This window comes from Eulemur rufifrons, chromosome 23 (assembly GCF_041146395.1).
Source record: "Eulemur rufifrons isolate Redbay chromosome 23, OSU_ERuf_1, whole genome shotgun sequence".
Lineage (NCBI taxonomy): Eukaryota > Metazoa > Chordata > Mammalia > Primates > Lemuridae > Eulemur > Eulemur rufifrons.
This window is the reverse complement of record NC_091005.1, coordinates 14,208,285-14,233,321: the sequence shown is the minus strand read 5'-3', so window position 1 is coordinate 14,233,321 and position 25,037 is coordinate 14,208,285. Positions and strand designations below refer to the sequence as shown.

The window sequence follows — 25,037 nt, the reverse complement described above, 5'->3', positions numbered from 1 at the left end:
CAGAGTGTGTCAGAATCCCCGGGAAGGATCATTAAAACACAGATGGCAGGTCGCAACCCCCAGGATTTATGATTCTGTAGGTCTGAGTGAGAGAATTTGCATTTCCAGTAAATTCCCAGGTAGTGCTGATGGTCCAGGGACCACACTTTGAGAACAGGTGTCAGAGCCAAAGCGTTCTATAATTGGTAGGAGCCATGTCCAACTAGAATTCAATGAGAGGGCCCAGCAAGCATGGGCAGATCTGCCAGTCCACTTTCTAATGACTCTGATGACATGATACTCTTGTCTCAACTCAGGGACAAAAGCCAGGCCTGGTCTCAAAGCCTACATGTTTCTCCCCCTAGGCCGAAGGTGAAGGATTAAATATGGCTGTCGCTCAGGGAATCTGCTCACTCCAGAACAAATGCGGACACATTTTTCAAAGCCAGATATTCAGAAGGAACAAGCTCCACATATTGTCAGCAGTTTAATCCAGAATAATGACAGACTGCCTTGATGATGGAAATCCCATTCTTTCTACATGTCCTGGAGAACCTCTGTAGACTCTTTCCACCTTGCAGAAAGAGAAAATATCTTTTTAATGCTGGCTTCCCTGGACTAGGCACCTACAGGCCGCACCAGCCTAAGACCCCCTTTGCTTTGGCCCCGGAAGGATGCACAGATCCATAGTAGCCTCCGTTTGCACAAGTTAGCTATCTGGGAACGGGGTTCAGGTGCTGCGCTGCGGGGCCTCTGCCTTCGCAGTATGCAGCCTCTTTGGCACTGGAAGCCTCAAGGTGGAGGCTGAGTGGTGGGTGCTGCTGCTTGCTCGAGGTCTGTGGGGAGAAAAAAGTGCTAAGCCCTACATCAGAGACATCTATCTGTTGCACTAATTCCTCGTTGAAATATGCATAAGGCTGCTTAACTACACTGACCTCGGTTCCCAAAAGGCCATGCTGCACTTTAGTTTCAAGATACCTTGCTCCCTCTATCAGGTTTGTGCATGAACCACCAGTCAAAACATTTAGACCAACACCAGCTGTTGGTCTATTTAATAACTTCTAGACATTGGGCTGCAACCGCGAGCCTGGCTCATCACAGGATTTAGGGACCTAATAAATACTCCTGATTTCTGACTTTGACGTATGAAGTCAGCCTGCCTGCCTATGGCCTGTTGTCAGCTCCCCCAAAATATCCTGTCTTCCCAGGCACAGCCTCCTGAGCTCGGCCACTCTGTCTTGTGAGGATGGGTGGCCACAGTCGAGGGACACGTTGGGGTCTGCATTTATCATGCTTCACTCTGGCTTTCTTATAGGACTGTGAAGACCATGGACTTGCAGATATCAGAGCAGAAAGGAACCTTAGAGACCCTGAGATGGACAGAGGAAAAAATCCAGAGGTACAAGACATAGCTCAAAACCAGCAGTGATATGAATCATTCTGGGACCAGGCCAGAGTTAATTAACAGAGGCTCATTCAGTCTCCAATGAATCAAACATTAATTAGGTTAGTTAGAATCTCTGAGCCCCAACACGGTATAGACTCCAAGAGATTGGAATATAACAGTATTCTTCCAGTTTTTTCCTCCATTCCAAATCTATGTTCCTAAGATACTTACTAAATTTTAAAAGTGAAACTGAACTTGTGAAAAGAGATAGTTAAAATTTGGGGGTGTGTCCAGCATGGTGACAGACACAAAGAACTGCTGAACATAACTTCTTGGTACCCTTATAAATCCACTCCCCATGATCCATCAAGGGTTTCTTTTTAGAATTTGTACTTAGGGGAGAAAGATGACATCACTCAGGCCCCTGCAAGCCTGGAAAATGGGAATTATTCTCCACTTTCCCCTGCAGTTTTAAAAGCACCAAGATGACTGGAAACATGTCTGGGCATTCTGTATAGTAGAGTGAGGGAAACCCTGCACCGAGAACACTGACATCAGTGCTTCCTGCAGTCTCCACTGAGTTCCCACACTCATCTCACGCTCAGCACTGCCAAGGCCTGACGAGTGCTCTGGGTAAGGGGCTGGCCAGGTGGTTCTAGCGTACCTTTAGGGACTCCTCAGGAACTGATGTTTTCCACAGGTTGTTTCCCTATGGTCAAGTTCTCTTTATCCAAAGGCATCAGTCCCCCTTGCTGAGTAATAAAGCACAGTGGTTTGCAGTGCTGGTCACACCCTGGTTTCGATCTTGGCTATGTGACCTCACGCACTGTATCTGACTACATGGAGCTTTCGATTTCCTCATGTGTCAATGGGATAACAGTATCTATGTTTCTCTTAGGCTAGTGAGAGATCAGGCATATGAAACCTACCACAGAGTCAAGCACGTGGTAAAAGCTCAAACGTTTGTTGCTTTCCATTTTTAGGCCTATCTGGGAAATAATATGGCTCCCTGTGGGGCCACATAACCACATGGCGAGGGGAGACGCCTGGTTTTTAGGACAAGCACCAGACACTCTGAATCTGTCTTTTCTGTATCTCAGGATGAAACAATCCTACTAGAAAGTAGAATAACTTGAATTTGAAAGTATTTATGCCATACTATTTTACCAACTGATTGCTAATGAAACACCAACATTACTTGCTAGATGCTGGGGATTACAAAAATCAATTAATTTTTTTCATTTCAGCTGACAATAAACAGCTGAAAATTCTGTTGGACAACTAGAGAAGCATAGAATTTTCAAGTTCTACAGTCTTCATATAATAAGTGAAAGTGACAATGTTACATGTTCTTTAGCTTTATGATGTAGGGAATATATCTTTGACCCAAAAGGCAAATTGGGGTTTGATCACAACTGTAGCGCCCAGAAATCCCCAATTTATGGGTCTTAGTTTTCTAGGCTAAAAAATAAAGATAATATTGGACCCAGGAAGAATATGAGAGCCTAATAAAAGTGCTCTGATATCCCCATGAAAAAGGTACCATGGTATTTTTCAAAATTCAAAAATTATGATTCTAATAACAGAGGTGCTTTCCCATCAGCACAAAAGTCAAAACTGGAACAAAGCAGGGAAAATTAACATGGCCACTCTGTAAGAATAACATGCAAATCTGTAAGGTATTTTCTATAGTGATGAACAATGATTTGCTCCTTAATATACATTTTCACTGCCCTTTATCTCTACCTTGATAAGTCTCGTTACACTGTGCCATAATTATGTGATTACATATGACACCTCTCCTAGAAGGTGAGTTGCTTCTTTTGCATGTCCTGTATCTTTTTTTGCTCAACTGATGTGGTCTCTATCTCTCTTATGACTTACAATATAAACTCTCAAAGCTAAGACCTTTGAATTACTGGAATTCAGACAAGTCCAGATACACACCACACCCTATATCTATTTTTACTTCCCAACATAAAAATAGTTCATGGTTTGTTTTCAATTGTGAGACAGAATTCTGCCTGCAGTGACTTTAAGCGGCCAAGTTATACTCAAAATGGCCTGGGGAGCAGGAGAAGGGGAACTGAGTGGACTCTGGAAAAGTTGACATAGATACACAATTCCCATCTGTGTGTGAAAACAGAAAACCAAAAATGGCTTCACTGGCAGGAACGTAAACCACAGCAGGGCCCTGCAAGCTGGGCTCCCAGTGTTCCTTCCCAGGTACCCTGCTGCAAAGACAAATTTACTTTTAGATGAGGTGCAGCGATGGAACCAAGTGCTGGAAGGATACAGAGTTAGGTCAAGATGATTTTTGTAGGGGTATGGTGGCGGTGAGTGGCCTGGTTTCCACCCAACAACAGGGCCGGGATGTGAGTGGCCATTCGAAGGTACCCACGTGAGTCTCCAAGGACTCGTCCACTGATATGCTCATCACACTGTCCCTGATAACGCAGAACTAGGTGGAGGGCATGTGGTGCTCTGATACCCGACCAAGAAAAGTGGGTTTGGTGCTGTCTGACCTTCTGGAGAAAGCCTCTTTGAACCTTTTATGCTGGCTTCTGATCCATGCCGTCTATATTAACTAGCCTTTAGACCAGGGAATTCTTTAAAACTTACCAGTGTTCTGACTTTAGTAGTTAATATTCCATATGATGCTATCCTACAGCTGTTCCTCCAATTATATTTTTACGGAGTTCCAGACTGTAAGAACCCATTTGGGCCAACCTGCCATTACACAGATTTTGTTAACTGAGGTCCAGAGACCTAAAGTCATTCTGGTCACCTTAGTGGCAGGCGGGGCCTCCAACCCAGGACTTCTGATTCCTACTAGCCCGGTGCTTTTTCTAACACATAATGTTTCCTCTCAGCACATATTTTCTTTTATCTTTACAGACTCAATTAAAAAAAAAAAAAAAAGAAGTATTTTTTTCAGCCCCTTTTCATTCTCTGTCACAGATTACATTTCAGGCACCAAGTTCCCCATACAAAGGCATCTCTATTTATACAAAGCTGTAAACAACAGGGAGAATAGGGGGAGGGCTGGTAATAGATTTCCACCAGGATGTGCCTGACCTGCTTCTTTTCAACCTCAGTAATTAGAAAGGCAGTAGGTCTATAGGAATTATTCATATGCAGCAAGGGCCGTGCACTATACATTTATGTTAAACATGTCAAATCCGATTGAAATCATGCCTGCCAGCACCATATTCCATAAACATACTTTTCCCGAACAGTCGCCCAGACCTTGCCAGCCCATTAATACCTCCTTTAATAGCGATCTTCCATAGATTCAAATCAGGGACGCTCCACTGCACTAATTGCTCTGTGTTAGGTGAGCACCATGGATTTAAAAAAATTAATAAAGTAAAATCCCTTCAGGCCATTCCTCTAGAAAAAGGAAAACACTCAAACTACAATTCTAACTCAAAAGTTTACAAAAAATATAAACATGAACATCAGTTAGGGATTTCTGAAGCACTATCATGGTGTCATTTTGAGTTGAGCTATTTAGTCCCTGCCCCCACCCCCCACTATTTTTTAAAAGTACCAATACCCCCGTCCATCCTGCCCCAAATTACCTTAACAAGACTCAGCCTGGTGCTCTATGGGTGGAAACCATGGTAGCTACAGGATATAAATAACCATCTCCCTATGATTCTCTGCCAGGAGTTCATTTTTCCCCCTAATTATTGGTGATAAAGCATCATGTCAATTGTATATCACTTAATTTATTACAATTAATGATTAATTGGATAATCGTTGCATTAATCATTGCTCAGTTGCTGACAGTGGGGGCTCTTCAGCCTAAAAGACACATATTCAAATCCATTCTGGTAAAAGAGAACGAGGGGACATTTTCAAAAGAGAAAACCACAAAGTTGGATCATGACAATGGCTATGCATTAGGGAAGTGGCTTTGCTTCAAAGAACCTTCTTGTACCCTTTGTGAGCCCACCAGAGTGCTTCACACTTGTCTTGACTACATTTGACGCCCTGTTTACCAAAGGCCTGTACATGTGCTATCACTCACCACCTTGGAAACCTCAGGTGGCCGGGGCCAATGGTATCACTTGTCCATGTATCACAGACGAGGTACCTGAGGCTTCAAGAGACCAAGTGCCTCCACCAAGGTCGTTTCCTAGCTGGTGGGCTTCCTGACTCCAAAGCTAGAGCATTCATTCCATGTCACCAGCCAGCTTTCAGACTGAGCACAACACTGGCTCATTCGAGGGTACAGTCATGGTTGATAACTCATTTTGAACACACAAGTGGCTACTGTGTTACTATCATCACTGTAAAACTTAGGGAGACATGAAAACTAGATTAAATGATGAGACTGAAAAAGTTCATTCTCTGAGAGGTGGTAAAGCTTACTGGTAAGAGCTTGGGCTCTGCCCTAAGTTAGACTAAGTGGCAAAGCCAGTATGCAAATCTGAACCTGTTTGTATAATTTTTGGCAACTTGCTTGAGCTCCCCAGGGCTCAGTTTCCTTATCTGCAAGACGGTGGGGTGAGAGGTCAGTTATTTATAGTATCTATTTCAAAGAGTGGGAGTGAGAATAAAATGACCTAGTATGTAGAGCAGTGCTGCCCAGCATTTTTTCCCACATCATGGCAAACACAGAATATGATGGTGGATCAGGATAAACAGATGAAGCTGCAACTCACCCTGGCATCAGTGACCTCCCAGCCCCACGGGCCAAACCAAGGGCCATGGGGAGCAGTGCTTGTGAGCCACTGAAGACACACTGCTGGGGAGGACAGGTGTGAAGCTCTAGAACAGAGCCTACGAAAGAATTAGAGCTTAATGCAGCCTTTATAATAACTGGAAAGTTATTATACTTGTGATGCATTCTTTCCGAGTTAGTTCTGTTCCTTCTGAGTATCCATAGCTACACATATGGCTATTTCCATTTAAATTCATTACAGTTAAATAAAATCGAAAGTTCAGTTCCTCAGTGGTACTAGCTACATTGTAAGTGCCCAATAGCCATTATGTGGCTAGTGGCTACAGTATTGTACAGACAGATGCAGAACATTTCTATCAGTACAGAAATTTCCATTGGCTAGCACTCATCTATAGTAATATTGTTCTTATGACTATGGGCATTCCTAAAATCCCCAGCAGAGTTCCCTACACTCCCTGAAGGCAAGTCCTATAATCTCATCAAATTTGTCATCAGTGGAACTCTACCCTGGTGCCCTGCACAGGGTAGGGGCTCAGCCATTGCTTGGGGAATTGACCCTGCCATGATTCAGATCACTATCTTGCTTGTCTTGCTGCCACCCCAGGTAAAAGATCTGACATCTAAATAAAAGAATCCCAAAGAGGGACACCTAAAAAGGCAATCAGGAGTCCCATTCCGACATAAAAATAAATAGCTAAAAATTTTTAGTAAAGATTATCCATTCCTGCACAAACCCCCAAACTACATAATCAATAGCTGAGAAAATGCCGATTATCCAGGCCCATTTGAAATAGTATTAATCTGCATCATGAACAGCCACTAATCAACACAGCAAATTGTGAAATCACTATTTATTTATTTGCCAGGAGGAAGCACTCCCCATCACATTTAATCAGATAGGAACAGCTCAATTTAGGGAGTAAATGGAACAGAGATACTTTTTATAAAACACTAAGGATCCAAAAGAAAGCTCAGAAAAGGTTGCCGGCACCTATATCGATTCCAAGATCAAATCGGCCCAAGTACCTTAATAAAGCCTGTCATTACACACTCAGATGCTATAGACAAAATTATGCTTCGGGTCAAAAGAGGATCATTTGCAGGAGTCAGGGAAGAATTTTCCCTTCTCTTTTTACTACTGCATAACTGGCAAGGGGCACTTCTGAGTTATTCATTCATATTCTTTCTGTCTTTTAGAGGTACAGATTAAGTAAGCCTGTTGCTTGAATGAATGCATGAGAAAGTGGAACTTTATATTAAGGACATTCACTTTTTTATGGTGCTCATTTTACTTCTTTTAGTCCTCTCCTGATCGCCTAGCATGTCCACTAGCATGATGAAGACACACTCCCACCGAATCATAAACACTCTGAATAAGATTTAATGGAACTGCCCTCAACAAAGCCTGCCCTAGACTGGTGGTAAGGATTGGTGAAGCAAGTATCAAGTGCCCAGCACAGGGCAGTGCACACAGTAGGACCTTTGCTAATGGTGGCTACTTTCTATTGTTTTCATAGTGCCCTTAGCACACGGAATGCAGGAAACATATGCATCAAATATTTGAATGATCCCACTAAATCCTTGTATGTTGCTCCCCGCTCGGCGTCCCCAAATTTCCAGAAGCCACATGCTGCCTAGCAACAGTCTTATCCAAATGGAGGACCCAAAGAGAAACTGCTACTGGTTTTCCTCATCTTATTTAACTAAACTATTAAATAAACGAACTACTTATATAGAGCTTACTGTATGCCAGGCACTGTTCTGAGCTCCCTATAGTCAAATAATCCTCACAGCAATGCTATAGAAGTAGACACTATTTTTAATCCCCGCCTCATGTGAGGAAACTGAGGCACAGAAATGTTAAGGTACCTGGAGCAAGGTCACACAATAAATGGCAGAGTCAGGATTAGGAATCAAGTATCCAAATCGTGACAACAAAGGACAGTTGGCCTAGAAGGTCACCAGGTCTTCAACCTATGTTTGTGAAATCCTTTTCCCCAGCTCTCCCGGCAGTATGTTTAATAGCCATCCGAACTGTTGGTTTAGATCTCACCTTAGTATTAGCCATAAACTGGGATCTCGGTCTAGGCAAAGCACTGCAAGAGCTTCCCCACCACACTCAGGGCCTCTGAGCACAGACGTCCAGCCTCTGTTCCCTGGGCCTACCTTACAAATCCTCCTGGAGTGTTTGACCTTGGCCCTTGGTATTATCTGCAGTACAGGCCTCTGGACACCCCTTCCAAAAGGGGTCACTAAGCAGCATGAATGGTAAAGTCGACCTGGTGTGCCCATCCATTCATTCCGCTGCAGTGACGGCCCATCTCTGTCTCCAGGAGACACGGAGCCGTGGCACATCACCTGCTCTACTCTGTCCCTCCTGATGGCTGGGAGCCATTGTGCTGCCTCTTGAATTTCTCTCTTCTAGGCTGAATAACCCCAGTTTCTTCTTCTCAGAGGCAATAGTTCTCAGCCGTCAGTCATTTTCACTGCTCTCCTCTGGCCTTTCTCCAAGATTCTATATCTTGTTTAAATAGTGAAGGCCAGCACTGAGCATGATTTAAGAACAGTTGTGCCTGGAAAAGTAACAAAGTCACAACTACAACCAATACAGACTCCAGAAGGTAAATGTTTTCTCAAGAATATCAAAGTATTATAATATTAATAATGGTAGTAAGAATTAGGTTGACCAAATAAAATAACTTTTGTTGCCTGTCACATCATTTTCTCTTAGTATTGTGGTAGTTTCTGGGAGACTTATCTGTCCCCATAAGTCTTCTCAGAAGCGACTTTGCTCCCCTGCAAAAAACCTAAGCTGTTCTTCTTAGTCTCAGTTCTTCTTCCTCTCAATACACAAATCTTACTGTCCGGAGACATGGCCATTCCTTTTCTCAATACCAGCTTTTCCAGAAATATTAACAGCATTTCCTGTCTTGGCTTCTTCAATTTCTTCTTCTTTTGGTAGGACGGCCTCCTGCCCGGCTGCACTGCCTGTCTCCCCTTTGGGTGGGTTTCAGCATGTGGGTGCTCGCCCCGGGAGAGGGGCAGGACATGAGAATATGCAGGGCCCTGCCCAGGTCCTCAAAAGCAGGACAAAGACCACCCTTCACTGCTGACTCCCTTGGAACAGCTTGAAGCTGAGAATCACAGGTGACCCGGATCAAATTCCACATGACAAATCCCTCTGCTGTCCCTGGAAGCAGGTGGCATAGGGGACTGGACTTTCCAGAGAGGAAGGAACGAACAACACTGAGGAGCTAGCCAAGAAATGTTACCTCAAAAACCCAGATGCCCCAGCACAGAGCCTGACACCCAGATGCTCAACAAACAAGTGGGGTTTTGGGCCACTTAAAAACTTGAACATTTTTGAATATGATATAATAAAGGAGAATGAAGGTGACCACTTAAAAAAGCAAAGTAAAATCCCTCTCCCACTTGCTCAAAGCTAACATGGTTTTTCTGGGTGGATTAAGGAGGTATCTGCTCCCTGGCTTGTCAGCCTCATCCTTCCAGGGGAGGAAATATCAGAAGGCTTCAGGGCGGCCACACACACTACCTGTCCACTTGCTCTGGTCTTTCTCGCCTCCACTCTCTTGGTCCTTAGCAAGCTCCTCTGGATCAGCAGCTGTTTCACTGGGTCCTTCAACATCTTCAATGGCTTCTTCTGAAATAGAAGAAAAACAAAAATGTCAAGGATTAAAAATAGAAAGCAGCAGCGCTCTTGGCCCCTATTCCAAAGACTTACCAATCACAAAATACAGAAACTAATGACTCCAAACGACTCTGTCCCTCCTCTCTTCCCCGTGGCCCGAGAGGCTGACTGCACTAAGGATATACTGAAGTTTGGGTGAGGATTTTGGGTGAGGAATTTTTCTTCTGGATAAACAGTTGGTGTGAGGTTGTGACTTGCTCCAGACGTGTGGCCCTTAGGTATTTCCAGATGGATTCTGACTGCTTCACTTGAGCTTTCCTAACTGAAAAACCCTGCTGAAGCAATTAGCTCCATCTGCATCCCTCAGGTTGCACACAAGTCTTTCACACTTGAAAATGCAAAGAAGTGGCCACATGTTCACTTCTTGCCTAGCTCTATCCCCAGAGCATCCTAGCATTGGCCTAGACCAGCCTCAATCACTGACCCTCGTAGGGTTTGCAGTGACCATGCATGCGTCAGACTGGCAGGAGTCGTTTGCATTCACATTCTGAAGAGTCACAGAGCATCAGTGACATGATTTCAGCAGTGTAAAGAGTTCTAGAGAGCAAATGGCATCTTGTGGGCATGCCAGGAGGCAGTGGTGGGAAGCAAGAGTTGCAGAGAAAGGGATAAAAATTTATAACAGAGTCATACACTTTCATTTTGAAGTCGTTCCATTCTTTACTCACTACTGGTTTAAAACTAACCCAGGAAATATCTCTTCAGCTCAGCACACAGTGCTATAGTGAAGGAATAAGAATGACCATTGCCAACACTAGGTTAATTATGAAGCAAAATGCCATCTGCCCAAGTGGGGAAGAAGAGGATAAGATACTCTAGATGCTGAGGGGGAAGAAAGGAAGACACTTGTCTTTTGCTCTTTTGGCCCTTTGGAACATTACCCAAAACATGCATTCAGTAAGAGCAGGTTAAATGAATGAATAAAGTAGACAAACCAAGGTGAAAGTCATTTTCATAAGGATGAAATTATTAGGAGATTTGGAGAGCATGCCTTCCCAGGTGCAGAGGTCTGAGAGCAGGGGTGCCCACATCTGTCACTAGACCAGACTCCAGCAAGGACCAGGTACTGGGGTCCAATGCAGAACCATGGACTGGGACTCTAACACCAGCAGAGGTCTCTTCAACCCCCAATTCTACTTTTCAGTATTTCTAAGTGTCATGCCCTCCCCGGCCCGCCAAAAAATAGCCTCTAAATTTTATCTCACAATGGAAGTAAAAGCAATGCAAAGTAAAGTGATCTCAGACAGTTTCTACAACATTCAAGGTGTAAAGGAAAATCTGATAGATAACTTTCTTGAATGTTTTACAAACTATCTAAGATCAATCGGATTTTCCTAACTCTTCCAGAAAGGATGATGGAGGTCCAAGGACTAGAAAGCTGAACTAGGTCAGGGAATGTTCTTTCTTCATGACCACCCAGTAGGGGGTTTATGATGTGGTCACTGGGAAGAGGAATGAAAGAAGGTATTGCTTATTTTCATCTCCCACTAAGGACTCCACATATCATTGCTGTCTCCATTTTGTCTTGCTGCATAGTAAAGGTAACATCAAGTCTCCCCACCCTACCCTTAGTTCAAATATGGAAAAAATCAGACAATCATAGCTTGAAGTCAGTCAGATATACAGCCCCATATTAACACCATACATCATTTAGTAGAGAAAACATATATATGTGTTTGTAGAGTTAATAACAACCAGGTTACACAGTATGATATGTGTTCTATCTTAATTATGTCCAGGTAGGAGGTTCTATGCACATTTTTAGGCTTTTAATAAAATTGTTCTACGCTATAATTATAAAATTCATCTTTGAAGGGTGATACCAGCATTCTGTCCATCAATATTAAACTGGGTCTACACAAGTTAGCTAGGTCTCTTAAAATAGGCAAAGAGGTAGCTCAGTGGCCCCTCCTCTCTAGCACACATACATTTTCACCTTAAATGGTGACAGTCTGTCACCTACAAACTAGAGATCACCCTAATATGATGAACAGTGTCTGGAGGTGCCACCTGGCAGAGAAGGGAAGGAATTTACCCGCTGGGAGGCCACTGCCAAGGCCAGGACATTATGTGGCCTGCAGCTATTGGAGCAGAGAGTTAAAAATTCACGGTCACCTGGCACTGACCCCAGTTCTTTGAGCCCTTCCAAACATATGTTCTGAGAAGATAGACGCTGTAAGGAATAAGCATATCACGGATGCGACGAGCAAGGAAACCACACGGTGCTCTGTGGATATTCCTGGGATATTCTACGAGCCCATCGGGCCTCTGCTTTCTTCCCTCCCTGCCCTGCTGCAAGCAGAAAATGAAGGCAGCTGATTTCCAGTGAGAGGATAAACGACACAGGTTATTTCAGGAACTTATTTTGCTTATCTTCCTTTTTTTTTTTTTCTTCAAGATTTACAAATCAAGTCTTCTTCTTGAGTTCCTAGGTTTAATATTATCATTTGTGACTCATTCGCTAAAGGCTGTTATACGCGTGGTGGGAGAAGAAATGATTAGGAAAATCCTGGATAAGCCAGCTCCCTTTACAAGGGGATCAGCCTCCTCACCCCCACCTAAAAACCAGGTCCCATTCAGCTGAGCAGGCACATCCCTGCAGTTCCAGGCGTGACCTACAGGTGTCGCCATCCGCATGGCGAGGCCGGGAAGGGCAGCTGGCGACGGGAGGCAGAGGAGCCTGGGCCACCTAACCTGAGTATGTGGAAATAATGTATGTCTTCAAGTGAACTGTCTGGTCCTGGAGAAATAAAATAGGACATTCATAAGCAGTTACGCCATCTGTCTCTATACCATCATCATCAACAGCAAGAGGAAAAATAGCTCTTTAAAATGGATGAAAGCCGAGGCTGACAGTAACCAGAAAACTGTGAGCTCTGAATACCAATAAAGGTAGAGAAATGATTAAAACACAGGGATACAAACTGCAAATTCGTCTGGACAGCTCAAGCCCACGATGCTTTGCAGGCAGGGTGTGTTTTGTTGGTTCCAAAAACATAAAGCAAGCCCGATCCCCAAAAGGCAGGCCTCGGGCACCCACGGGAGGGGCTTGGTCTCTCCGCACTGGACACAGGTGGGCAGCAGGAGACGGTACCCGGCTCTGAAGGGGAGAACCACAGACAAACGTTAAGCTCCTGGGGGTGGTCTTTAGCCCTGTTCCCTTCAGGAATGTATATTTGATACACACGTGCTGACAGAAAGGAGGGGAGTTTGTGCCCCCACAGATCACAGATTGCATTCCCCCCACCCCCTCGAGTCAGCGGCAACTGGCTGGGTCATTACAGAAGGCAAAGATTTTTTTTTTTTCTATAATATCAGCTACTGACAGATGGTAGCAACAAGTGAAGACTTGATGGAATGACCATCAGTTTTATCTGGAAAATCCTGTCTTTCACTCAGGGGAAGAGGCTGCTTTCCTGCTTTCCTTCACCAAAGCACACAACAGCCACCATGCCATTTTGAAGGCCAATATAGACAAATCAAAACCATCTTCTCCTTAAAGCATTTAATAATACTTCAGATCCCGGCCTGAGCACACCAGGAATGCTTTCCCAAGGGCGTGGCCAGGACCTGGGAGGGGAGGTCGTCTCCACTCCCCCAGCCCTGCCCTGGCTCTGGGCGGGAGGTAGCAAGCCCAGTGCTTCCCAGACAGATCTGTGTTTTAGAAGATGCGAGAGAAGGTGCCTTTAAAACCCCCACAGAAGCCCACATCCCACAGCAGCCCTCAAACTTGGGCAGCCCCTCTTGTTTGTATGTATTTGCACGTTAAAGAGCTAGCGAAATAGAAACAAATTCTGAGACGACTTTGAGGTCTTCCTAGTGTCCCTCTGCCTTTCACTTCCACGCAAAACACTGACTGAAGTCCTTCAAGAACTCTCTTTCCAGCACCACCTCCTTGTCCCGGGCAGCATTTACTAGCACTGGGCCACACCCAGCCTACGCCTCTGCCGGTGCTCACATCTCCCGGCTAAGGGCAGAGCCCTCAGGTGTAAGAATTCGAGCAGATAAATGTATTCTAAAAGGGAAAGGTTCCTAAGACAGCTCAGATTCTTAAAGGGGATGATATCACAGTCCCAGAAAATTTCCGTTCAATCAAGGTGGTTTTGCTTACCGCAAATGCAGATTGTTCTCTTAACACACCTTATACTTAGCATCTGGGCAAAGGTGACTGCATGACTCCCCCATCTGTGGTGACGTCTGCTCCCAAAGGAGGCACGTGTGCCAACTGGCAACCCGTGGGGATTTGTAACAATTTTATGAACAACCTGGAAATTGGTTTGTGGAAGAAGCACCAGGCACAAGCCAAAAATAGAGGTGGCATCGTCACGAAGTCAGCATTCAACCCCACTGCACACACTTCCTGAATGTGTCACGTCACCCAAGAAAACATTCCAGTTAAAAAATGGTACTGTTCCTCCAAATAACGGGGGGCCTATCGACGCGTCCATTGGGGGTATTTTACAAATTGCTTAAGGTTTGAAGGAAAGGGGAGTCAATCAATGATTAAGACTAGTCCCTCTGTTCCTAACTCTTAACAGGATAATGCAGATTAATTCAAACCTTCCCTAAACCTGACAAAGCCCCCACAGTGCCTCGATGTGATAGAAATTTGGAAATTCTCCTAAGAATCAGGGTGTCTGTACCCAGGGCTCTCACATGATCATGTTACTTAAATAATACACCAATCTGTGATCCCCGAAGAATGAAATTGTTCTTTCCTTCTTCTTTGGAGGGAGCGATGTTGGAGGGTGGGGGTGAAATAAAGTGCGTTTGCCTGTCGGCAGGCTCAAGAGCTGAGAAACATTAGCTGTCATGAACCACAATCAAATCAGGTTTGAAATATTTAGCAGTGGCTTGGAAAATGCGGCGGTGCAGCTCTGACAGGCGAGATGTGCACAGACACCCACTTTCCATTATAATGGAAATATCAGGCCTGTTCTGAATATGTATAACCCAGAAAAATGTATTGATTTTTCATTCGGCATTAAAAAAAATGAAATAGCCTGCAGCTGTCAAAAGCCTTTTGTTAAAAGCTCATCTTTCCTGGAATGAGGTTTACCAGAAACAAATTTTAATTGTATATAGGACCTCTTCTTTGAAAAACAAAATAACCAATCTGCTTACTCTGAAGATAGGGTTAAAGCTTTTCCTTTTCTCCATTTTCAACCTAATTAACCCAAGGACGACCACCACTGAAGCAGGCGGGAAAGGCCCCGCCGTACCCTGACCAGCAGGAGTGACATGGAGGGTGGTAGCTACAAGTGGCGCTGGCTGGTGTCTCTGTGGTGGGTGGGAGAAAGGACTGATGGTGTCACATTGTCTTGTTCCTCTAACTCCTGTGTAGGTGCCAGACTCTGGCCAGTTGGTTGTCCTCTTTAAGCCTTGGCTGGCACAACTGGAAAACGAGGGCAGAACACTTTCTATCATGTCCAATTCTCTTGGCATCTTGTTATCAATGGGAAACCTCCACTGGCTGCAGATACTCTACAGAATATGTATGCTTTACTTTGCCAATACAGGTCAAATCAAATCGCACAATACAAAAGATGACTACCAAGGCCTAGACCACTTATTTAAAATAAAATCCAGTGCATTAACATTCTGCTACGATAGAAATTTGTAACAGGATGCGATCTGCAATGCTGATGGACAACCATGTAGTTCCCAGCTTGTTATTTCTAGTTCTGTCTTCTCTAAGCCAGAGAGGAAGAGGCTAGTGGTGGTGACATTTGTGGCTGCACCCACAGGAGTGGGCCACTATGTCATTCTCCTTCCGTGACATTTTGGCAAATGGAATTTCAATGAATAGTGACCAGAGGTCCTACCAGTAGGTGACTTTACATATGCTCTGGGCTATATGCTTACTGCACAGTGACACCCAGATCCCAAACATAATAAGCTGCTCTGCAACACTCCAAAACACATCTTCTCAAATGTTTACTCCCTGGTTTTATACCATCAACTTTTCCAGCCCTTACAGCCTGGCTGGGCTGAAGCTGCTTGAGAGGTAGCTTCCAGCAATTAGGTTTTCTGGGCAACAATATCCTAGCGCCCCAGAAATTTTTCCTTAAAGTGGGTCTGCTTACCACAAATACAAATTGTTCTCTTGACACACCTTATACTTAGCATCTTAGTAAAGGTGACTACATCTCCTCACATATGCACACAGCACAGGCAATTTTCAAATCTACACGGAAGTCCCGTGTGGATACTCATCTGAATATTTTTTATAATTGCTGACCAACTTTGCCCATTCCATTTTCTACCTCTTAACAGGCTATAGATCTATCAAGGAAATTACCAAATCATAAGAGGGTCCAAATCAACACTGATGAGCGGGACTTCTTGAGCTACACCCATCGTAGCCCAGGCAGGAAACCTTAAAGGGCTGAAGGGTACGTGCGGATGTGTGCGGGAGGATGGGGGGCAGGGTGGAGCAGGCAGGGGCTCTGCAGCTGGAACGTTTGTTCATTCATCAGAAGGGCACGATTTTCCCACCTCTTCGGGTTAAGATGTCTTTTCCAATGGACTGAGAACTCCAGTGCACTAATAAAGCCCAAGGCATTCAGTGAGAAGTACATTCTCCACGTGGATGATGGGCAAACTGGCCTGGGCCTTTCTAAAATCTGGCTCTTCAGTAGGACCCCTTGCATTGGGTCTCAGGGACGGAGTGGGGGAAAGGCAGCAGTAGGTCTGTCCATAAAGGGGCGCCATTACCTTGACCATTTTCCATTTTATCACCCATTTAAGCTCTCTACCAGGCTTGCCAAAGACCCTTGACTACCGGCTAGTGTGAATGGGCAGGGACCTGCCTCACACTCATACAGGTAATTTTCCCACCCTGGTGGCTTAAAAAAAAAAAAAAAAAAAAAAAAAAAAAAGCCAAACTGCTCATTTTCCCACCCTGGTTGCTAAAAAAAAAAAAAAAAAAAGAGAGAAAGAAAAAAAAAAAAGGTGGCCAAACCGCTAGTTTGTTTTAAACAAAACTGTCTTCTCCAAGATGACATTTACACAAGCACATTTCAGCCCTCCAAAAGTTCTCCTCCCTCGAGTGAGGAACTCTTTTTCACGTGGCTCCTTTAAGTCATCATTTTCCCATAAGAATTCTTTTTGCCACTAGGTGCTCATTTACCAAATACACCTGGGGCCGCAGCGCCTGGTGTTTCTGGTGGAGCTTGAAAGGTGGCGGAGGGCTGCCAGCCGCCACGGACCCGCTGGAACAGCCCACGCGGCAGGGCCCCACCCTGGCTTTCTTTCCTGCCTACCCCCTCCACCCCCCCAACGCTGCCAACCCTGCCTTTTGGCACCGGGCAATAGGAATCAACATTATGAAGGCAACTCTGGGTATTATTAAAAATGACTAATTGGAGAATAGAGACCATTTATGCTTTTGTATATTTGAAGATCTTACCACTGTTTACAGAAACGAGAAAAATGGGGATTGTGTGTCGAGAGGCAGCCTTGGAAGGGAGGGCTGAGCTGCGGCCTGCGTGTTCGGCCCCCGCTGGGCGCGGTCCAGCTCCACCAGAGAGCAAGCCTGGGGCAGCCTCTCCATGTGCCTTTTTACTTAAGGTCACCGCTAAGGTGAGCACGGACAGGAGAGCGTGTTACGGGTCCAAAGTGGCTGCAGCCTGTTAAGGCCTCCCAGAGAAAATTTCCCCTCTCTGAGCTGTCCCTCCTGTGGGAACAGCGCAGAACGCCAGAGCAAGAAGTGAAAAATGCTGCCGTTGTGTGGCGACGGACGGGTCCTGCCATTTTTCCTCTCCAAGGCAAGGCCACTTGGTCATTTGAACAGTTTGTCAAAACCACACTAGAATTACGGGGGTGGGTGGGGGTCAAGACAGGAGAAAAAGGGAGGAAACGCCTAGAGCCGGTATTGCAACAAGTTCCATTTATCTGTGTTCTTAGCAAAAGCACCTGGGTTGCCCCCTGCAGAAATCCAGAAAGGATAAAAGTAAATGTGCAGCAACAAAGCACAACGGAACTAAATATGTCGCTGACTCGCCTGGTGGCTATTCACGGGAAGTTTTTTTTTCTTTTTTTTAAATAACTGAAAGGTGTGAGTTCCAGTTTGTAAAATACAAACCCAACCCTGAAAGGGTCTCGGAATACACGCCAAATAAGAAACCCAGCTATGTCCCAGAAGTCTGAAGTAAACTGAATTCAGCAGGGATTAGTTCCCTTGGATTTCTACACAGCCATGATTGTTGCTGTTACTTTCACACATGAAATGTGAAAAAGGCAAATTCCCCGAGCATGTTCGTAGCGGAGCGTGATGTGATTGTGTTGTCATTTATGGGAAATAATCGCAGGCCCATCTCTCCCTTTCCCCCCCATTTTCCAGTCCAAATAACCATGAAAAATTACACTTCAATGTCAGGGCGACGACAAAGGAGGCGCGCTCTCTGGGAGCTCAGCGGATTTGCAGGGGTTTTTCCTTTCTTTGGACAAAAACTACCTTCAATTGTACTTCATTTAAAACGTGATCTAACAAATGCATTTTGACAAGTTCCTTTCTCGTTTTCTCCTTTCTTTCAAACAGTATTTTGCACAGTTTAACCTCACAGCAAACTGGAATGTTCTGGAAAAAAGAGCCATGCAGAAGAGAAGGTCCTTGATACCAAGAAGGGTGTCCCTCCCAACTTCTGTTGAAAACAAAGTAGTCAAGAAAAATAATGATCCTGAGGAAGAGAGGAGGATGGGAGAGAGGAAATGGTAATGTCTTCAAGACAGAAGATAGGTAAAGGCAAAAAAAGCCGGGGCCAGTAGAAGGAAGAGGGTCTTGAAGGAGGCAGAAGGGGCTTCGTGTGCTTACTCATCAGAATATTTTGTAGATTGAAAGTAGCATCTGGGGTGTCTGGATGTACGATCAGAATTGGGAGTTCATGACCACATACCTGGGGTGGGGGTGGGGGTGAAGAAAGGATGCCTCTCCCATAGGGTACCAGTTCCCGCCTGTCCCCTTTCTCTGTGGAAGGGGACATTTTGCAACAGCACAGATCTGCCTGAAAGCTTTTTAACATTCCAGGTGTGAGGCCTGAGCAGTCCTTACAAGCATCTGTCTTTCAATAACACCCTGCTTGAAATAAACACTGCCAGGCTTCCACGCTCGGAGGGGAGAAGACAAGACAGATAAACACATACGAGTGATAGAAAGAGAGTAAATTAAAAAAAAAAAAATTTAGCAGTTTCCATTAAAGAAGACTGGTATCTCCTTCTGAGTTGAAACTGACTTGGCTTGTCAGAGAGAGATCTTATGCTTAATGCAAAAAAAAAAAAAAAAAAAAAGAAAAAAAGCCAGTTCTATGGTGTGTTTCCTTATTTATTTATTTTTTAAATTGGAAAATGTTGGAAATACACGGATGAAAAAACAGTCAAGGCAGGCCCGTAAGTGTACTTAAGCCTCTATATACAAATGAAGGTGTACGGGAAATGAACAGGATGCACCAGAAGTGATATTAAATGATGGTGATTAGAACCTAATGGGGATAAGTGAAACCTTGCGGGATGGCTCGTACCGGGCGCGTCGGCGGTGATGGATGCAATCTATACAGGAATGACAGCAAGGGAAGGAGAGGTGGAGGGTGGCCGTGCAGAACCAAGGCATCCACAAGGCTGGGGAGACACAATTTGACAATGCCAAAGGGAACGATGGACTATCTAGAGTAAAGATAAGCAAAAAGGCAAACTGAAAGAGAAAGGGGTAAACAGTTTGTTTCTGACCACTGAAACAAATCGCACACAACTGAGAAAAATAAAGCTACGACTCCAGAGATATGAGTCACATGAGGGTACAAATGAGGGACTTGAATTTTCAACCTGTTTGTTGCCTCACTCTTAAGCCCACAGTGTCTGAAGCATCTCTAACCTATTCATGAAACAGCTTTACCTCTGAGAAGCACGGAATTCAGGCAGAAATATTAGTTTACTCCCATCAGCAGACGAGGGACCACTGTCAAGGAGCTTTGTTTTGCATGATCATAAGCCATTTATATGCACAGCTGGTAAAACAAGCTGATTCATAAAAACAAAGCACAAACAAAGGCTTACACTTTCCAAACCAAATCTGGGGAACAGAAATCAGGCCAACTTCAGGCGATGCTGCACCCAGGAAAACACCAGCTAAATCTGCTCTCCCTTGGCCAGACCCAAGCGTACACAAAGGTCACTGCGTATTTATGAACCGCACATTCAAGAATGCACCAATGCTAGACACACGTACGAACCCTGGAGGTGGCTGAGAGCAGACTCTTACATCTCCAAGCATCCTGAGGAGTCCTCAAGTGCCTACCGCGCATTGCCTGTTGCCAGCGGAGAAAAGCCTGACCCCACCAGGAGCATTTATGGTCAGACCCGAGACATTTCAGGATGCATCTACACATGGAAAGTCAAAAACTGGGCCACTCTCCAAAACCATCAAGTCCCCAAACACGCTTCAGTCTGAAACAAACAGGCAGCAGAGGCAGCATGTTTCAGTTGACATTTCCTAGGAAATTGCAAAGAAAGTGAAGCAGGAAGCTGAGGTACGGAGAAAATCCAAAGGTTTATGTGCAAAAGCTTTCCTGCATTCATGGAGGGAAAAGCAGATGGAATTGTTAAACTGTTGTCATTTTTAGTAGGCACCTTGTACGGCTCTTCTGTGCCCAAAGGGAGAGAGAAAATTCTTGGATCCTCCTCCTCCTCTTCAGAAACTTCGGAAGTAATGCCAGTAGTTGAATCCAAAGCCTCTATATATTTTTAAGTTTGGATCCTGTACAATGAAATGGTCTTTTTCTAGGGTTTAACAAAATGCCACCATCCCTTTTGCAATGGTTTTAGCTACAAGAGCCCTTCTCAAATCTCCCAGAGCAACCAACTGTACTGCCGACTCAGCTTTAGGACTCCGTGTGCACCTATTTAGCTTTTCCTCCTATAAGGTGTTTCCCAGACCTAAGAACAGGTGGTAACCCTTGACAAGCAACACACTGCGTTAGGTATTCCCAAATTTATACAGCAATATATTTCAAGACACAAAAGCACACAGTGATGACCATCAAGGCAAACAATTCAATAAACGTAATTTAAATTCCAGACTCATGCCCACACTCTTTCACGGTGGGAACATCTGAAAACAACAAATATGTGAAACAAAAGAAAGAAAACGTTATTGTCTTGAGATGCCAAAGTCATCAAGGATCTGGGCAGAAAGTGAAGTTTGGCGACAGACTTGGTATTTGTGACAAGCAATAAGGGATCTATAGAATCTGTAGCACACGATTCCATTTAAATGAAATAATTTTGGATGTTTAAATTGTTCTGCGTGCACAGTGCAACTGGAGGAAGTACGAGAAATCTGCTGACAGGGAAATCCTTAAGTCAGAATCCTTCCCTAACTTTCCTACGTGGGCAACTTTTTCCAAGTGTAACATGAACCCTAAGCAGAAAGCAAATAAGGAAAGGAAACTAGAAACAAGTGAAAGGTTTTGCTTCACTGTGTAAGGCCAAGACTGATGGCAGGGCAAAAAGTAAAACCTGCCAAAGGTGTGAAGGTGAACTAGCCAAAGAGCAATGCAGTATTAAAGGGGAGATCCCCCAATCATTAGGAAGAATAAAGTAAGCGATTCCCCACTTACCAAGCAATATCTTCAAATAGGACAAAGAGGAAGATGACTTAGACAGTAACCAATGAAACACTTAAAAACAAACAAACAAAAAAACCTAGGTAAGATTATATCTTAAAATTAAATATATATTATGGTAGGGAAAACAGATCAATTTCTACCTGAAAGGAGTTAGCCTATGGATAGACTCAACTACTAAAGAACTTTGGTAAAAGGCTGGAAAGAATAGGAAATGTTCCATGAGAATGGAAACGAAGACAGAAAACTGAGCCTTAAAGAGAAATAATTAGAAGCATGGAGATATAAGCAAGAAAAGATAAAAACAGTCACTGGACTAAAAATCTAGCTGTGTAAAATTTAGTTAGATACAATTAAGGTGGTGAAACCGGAAATTCCTTTAGGTGTTTTGGAAAATATAAAAAGGATAAATAGGCAGGGTGGTCCAAATGCGGAGAAGGTATGAAAGCACAAAATGAGTACAAGAGGTTTGAGAAGGAGAAATGACGGCTGCTTGCATTAACCCGGCCTTGGAGGAGTCTGCCTTTGTCTTGAGAGATTTGGCGGAGCCGACAGCAAGCACCTCAGTTTTACAGTTCAGGGATCGGGGAAGCACAAGGCTCTGAGGCCACACAGTGAGGTAGCCCAAAGGAGCATGTCTAGAGGAGGATGAGGGACACAGCTGCGGAGACAAGAAGAGCTCAAGGTGATGCTCACACAGTCAAACGAGCAGAGAAAGGAGCCACGGGCAGTGTGAACCGTGGAGCCTGCGTCCCACTCCCTGGATGCTGGCTCTTCAGGAATCTCCCTCAATTAAAGCTGTGATATTGAGGCTGTGCTACTGTGATAGTGGTACCATCGTTGTTCAAAGCAATGTTTAATTTTTCTTTACATTTGAAGACAAAAGGCATAGCAAGGATGAAAAGTGAGCTCGCCAAAACCAAACCAAATGAAAACCCACACACAAAACAAAACCAGCCCCTAACACCCCAGATAGCTGTGTTTCCAGGCAAATAGTACCCTGTTCACTTCCTGCCCAGTGGCAACGTGATACCCAGCAGAAAAGCATTGCGTTTAAAGACAGGACAAGTCACAGTTTTCTCTTTCTCCCTCTTACACACACACTCACTCACATATTCCTCCCTTCCATGTTCTTTTCTGGAAGGGGGGAGAATCGCAGAAGTACTGCTCCCAAATGGCTTGGGGGCAGTGCCCATCTAGATATTCTGGATCAGGGTGAGGTCCGAGGTGTTGGTGACAGGGTTGCTGTCACAGCCCCGAATCCCAGCCGCAGAGAACTAGCAAAAGCCAAGTAATTGCTTTTTCCCCTTCCACTAATAAGCTTTTCAGCAGAGGAAGAATTCAGCTTCCTGTAGTCAACAGACCCTTTTTTCCCTGCCTCTCCTCGCTCCAAATAATCTAAAGTGACTGCAATTTCAGTCCTGGCTCTCCAGCATTCAGTTCCACCGGCTGAGGTCAGGGGGTGTCAAGTGAGGGCTCTCCATTTCTTTTCTACTCTGCCTTCACGCCACCCATGCTCCTTTGTAACGGAGGCAACCTGCCTCCCCAGCCCAGCCATTATGTGCATCACCAGCCGCAGCACACACTGACTTCACATTCCAGGAAATGTTTTTTAAGGCCCAGAAAACACGGGGTGGGGGGCAGGGGGATCTCTTTAAACAACTGATTAGTAATGACCAACTTCAGATGCTCTGGTGACCCGAACTGCTAATTTCCCAGCTTTTAGAAAATGCATTGCAGTGGGACATTTGTTTTGTGGTGGTTAAACCATGTGGCTGGTTGTGTGGTTTCTGGTTTAGTTTTATGCAAATGACTTTGGTTCCTAAATTCTTTTCTTAAGATCTTGCTATGCATTCGTGGCACTGGTATCTACAGGCCCGGCTCTGCGTTGAATCCGCTGCAAGTGGCTCGACCTGGAAAATTCTGCCCCACCCACCTCCCTGCCTCATTTCCCAGATGAATGAAATGCAATTTCAATTAAGAACGGCAGCAACGGTGCTCCCCTTCTCCGTCTTCACCAAGATCTAAGCAGAGAGCGCACATAGAAATAAAGGTGAGCAAACAAAGGGCAATGCAACGAATGAGAGAAAGAACAGGTGTGTGAGGGGAATGAGGGGGGCCCCGGCAGGCCCCTGTCCCTCAGAGTGGATGAAAAGAGGGCGGCATGAAAAGCAGCTCCAAGCAGGGACACAGAGGCGGGACTGGAAAGATGCTGCTCACGCCTTCCTACCCTGCATCCAGTGCTTGTGAATGTCTGGGAGGGAAGGAGGGAAGGAGGGAAGGAGGAAGGGAAGATGTACCTGGGGAAAAACTGGAACCCCTCCCTCCACCACCCACGCCTAGAGGAGGTGTATGCTTACTCCTGGCTGCAGCCGGGCCTGTGATGGGAATTTATTTCCCTCAATTATGTGCTCTTGTCCCCAGTCTCAGTTCATCAGCACAGTGCAGCCAAGTCAATGAAAGGCTCCATAATGAAGTAATCACATGCACGGGGACGTCCGGCACCTGCCCGCTGGGCTGGCAGGGCTGTGGCCACGCCCCGCCCGGAATCAAGCTGACATGGACTCACCTCCTCCTCCCCCACACCGTGTGCTCCCATGTCCCACGTCAGGTCACCCCTGACCTGCCCTAGGAGCCTGAGCTCCAGCTGCCATTTTCTTTGACCCAATCACAAATGCCCTGATTGCAAAGAGAAGAGGGAAGGGCCTAACAAAGTGGGGCTGATCAGTGCAAAACGCTGACGACTTTGCTTTTCTCCTGCCCGCGTGGTTCTTCACCACAAAGAGCCTGATCGTGAAAACCAATACCGTGTGTCCAGAAAAGCTTCCATTTACTTAAGTCATTAGTAAGTGTCTACCAAAAATAATAATGATATTATTACAATCATCACTCAATGGAAGTAGATGCTATCATTACTCCCATCTTACAAATGAGGAAACTGAGGCTCAGAGAGGTTAAATTACTGGTGAAGGTCACATAGCTAGGAAGCAAGAGAGCTGATGCCAAGACCCATACTCTTTTTTTTTTTGTTTTTTTTTTTTTGAGACAGGGTCTCTGTCTCCCGGGCTAGAGTGCAGTGGTGTCATCATAGCTCACTGCAACCTCAAACTCCTGGGCTTAAGCAATTCTCCTTTTAAGGTGCATTCTCTTAATCGCCACCGTTAAAACACCATTGTGGCCTTTCTAGAAGAATACACACTTCTGCTTGTGCTATCTGTCCATCCATCCACCCACCCACCCATCACATATTCATGGAGCACCTATTCTGGGCACTAATACAGCTGTGGACACAACAGGAAAACTCCCGGCTCTCGTGGGGTGGGGCAGGGCAGGAAAGAGGGTGACAGAGTAAGACAGACAACAAGCAGCTGAGCGAGGGAACACACTGTAAGTCGGGTGCTGTGAGGAAGAATAATGCAGGTACTCCAAGGACTAATTTCACACGGGCAGCCCAGGGACAGTGACATCTGAACACAGACCTGAAGGAAGTGAGGGTGAGCCACAAGAGGCCAGGCCAGGAGGCCTTCCCGGCAGAGAGGGCCAGGAATTGCAAAGGCCCGGGAGGGAGGTGGGCTGGCCTGCTAGAGGACAGCGAGTGGGGAGAGAAGGGACAGGGCAGGAGATGTACTCGGATCAGACCTGGGCAGAGTC

The 25,037-nt window shown here is 45.1% G+C and overlaps 1 protein-coding gene and 1 non-coding gene across 2 annotated transcripts in view; one reads left to right on the top strand and one right to left on the bottom strand.

The window, feature by feature from the left end:
* The window catches only part of ZFHX3 (zinc finger homeobox 3), a 224,422-nt gene that overhangs the window by 29,566 nt on the left and 169,819 nt on the right, over window positions 1-25,037 (bottom strand). The window contains exon 5 of the mRNA XM_069497887.1: window positions 9,613-9,720. Coding sequence (XP_069353988.1) covers window positions 9,613-9,720 — 108 coding nt within the window. The remainder of the gene's footprint in view (window positions 1-9,612; window positions 9,721-25,037) is intronic.
* Window positions 2,955-3,060, top strand: LOC138374021 (U6 spliceosomal RNA). The gene has a single exon (XR_011231308.1). It is a non-coding gene; the product is annotated as a U6 spliceosomal RNA (small nuclear RNA).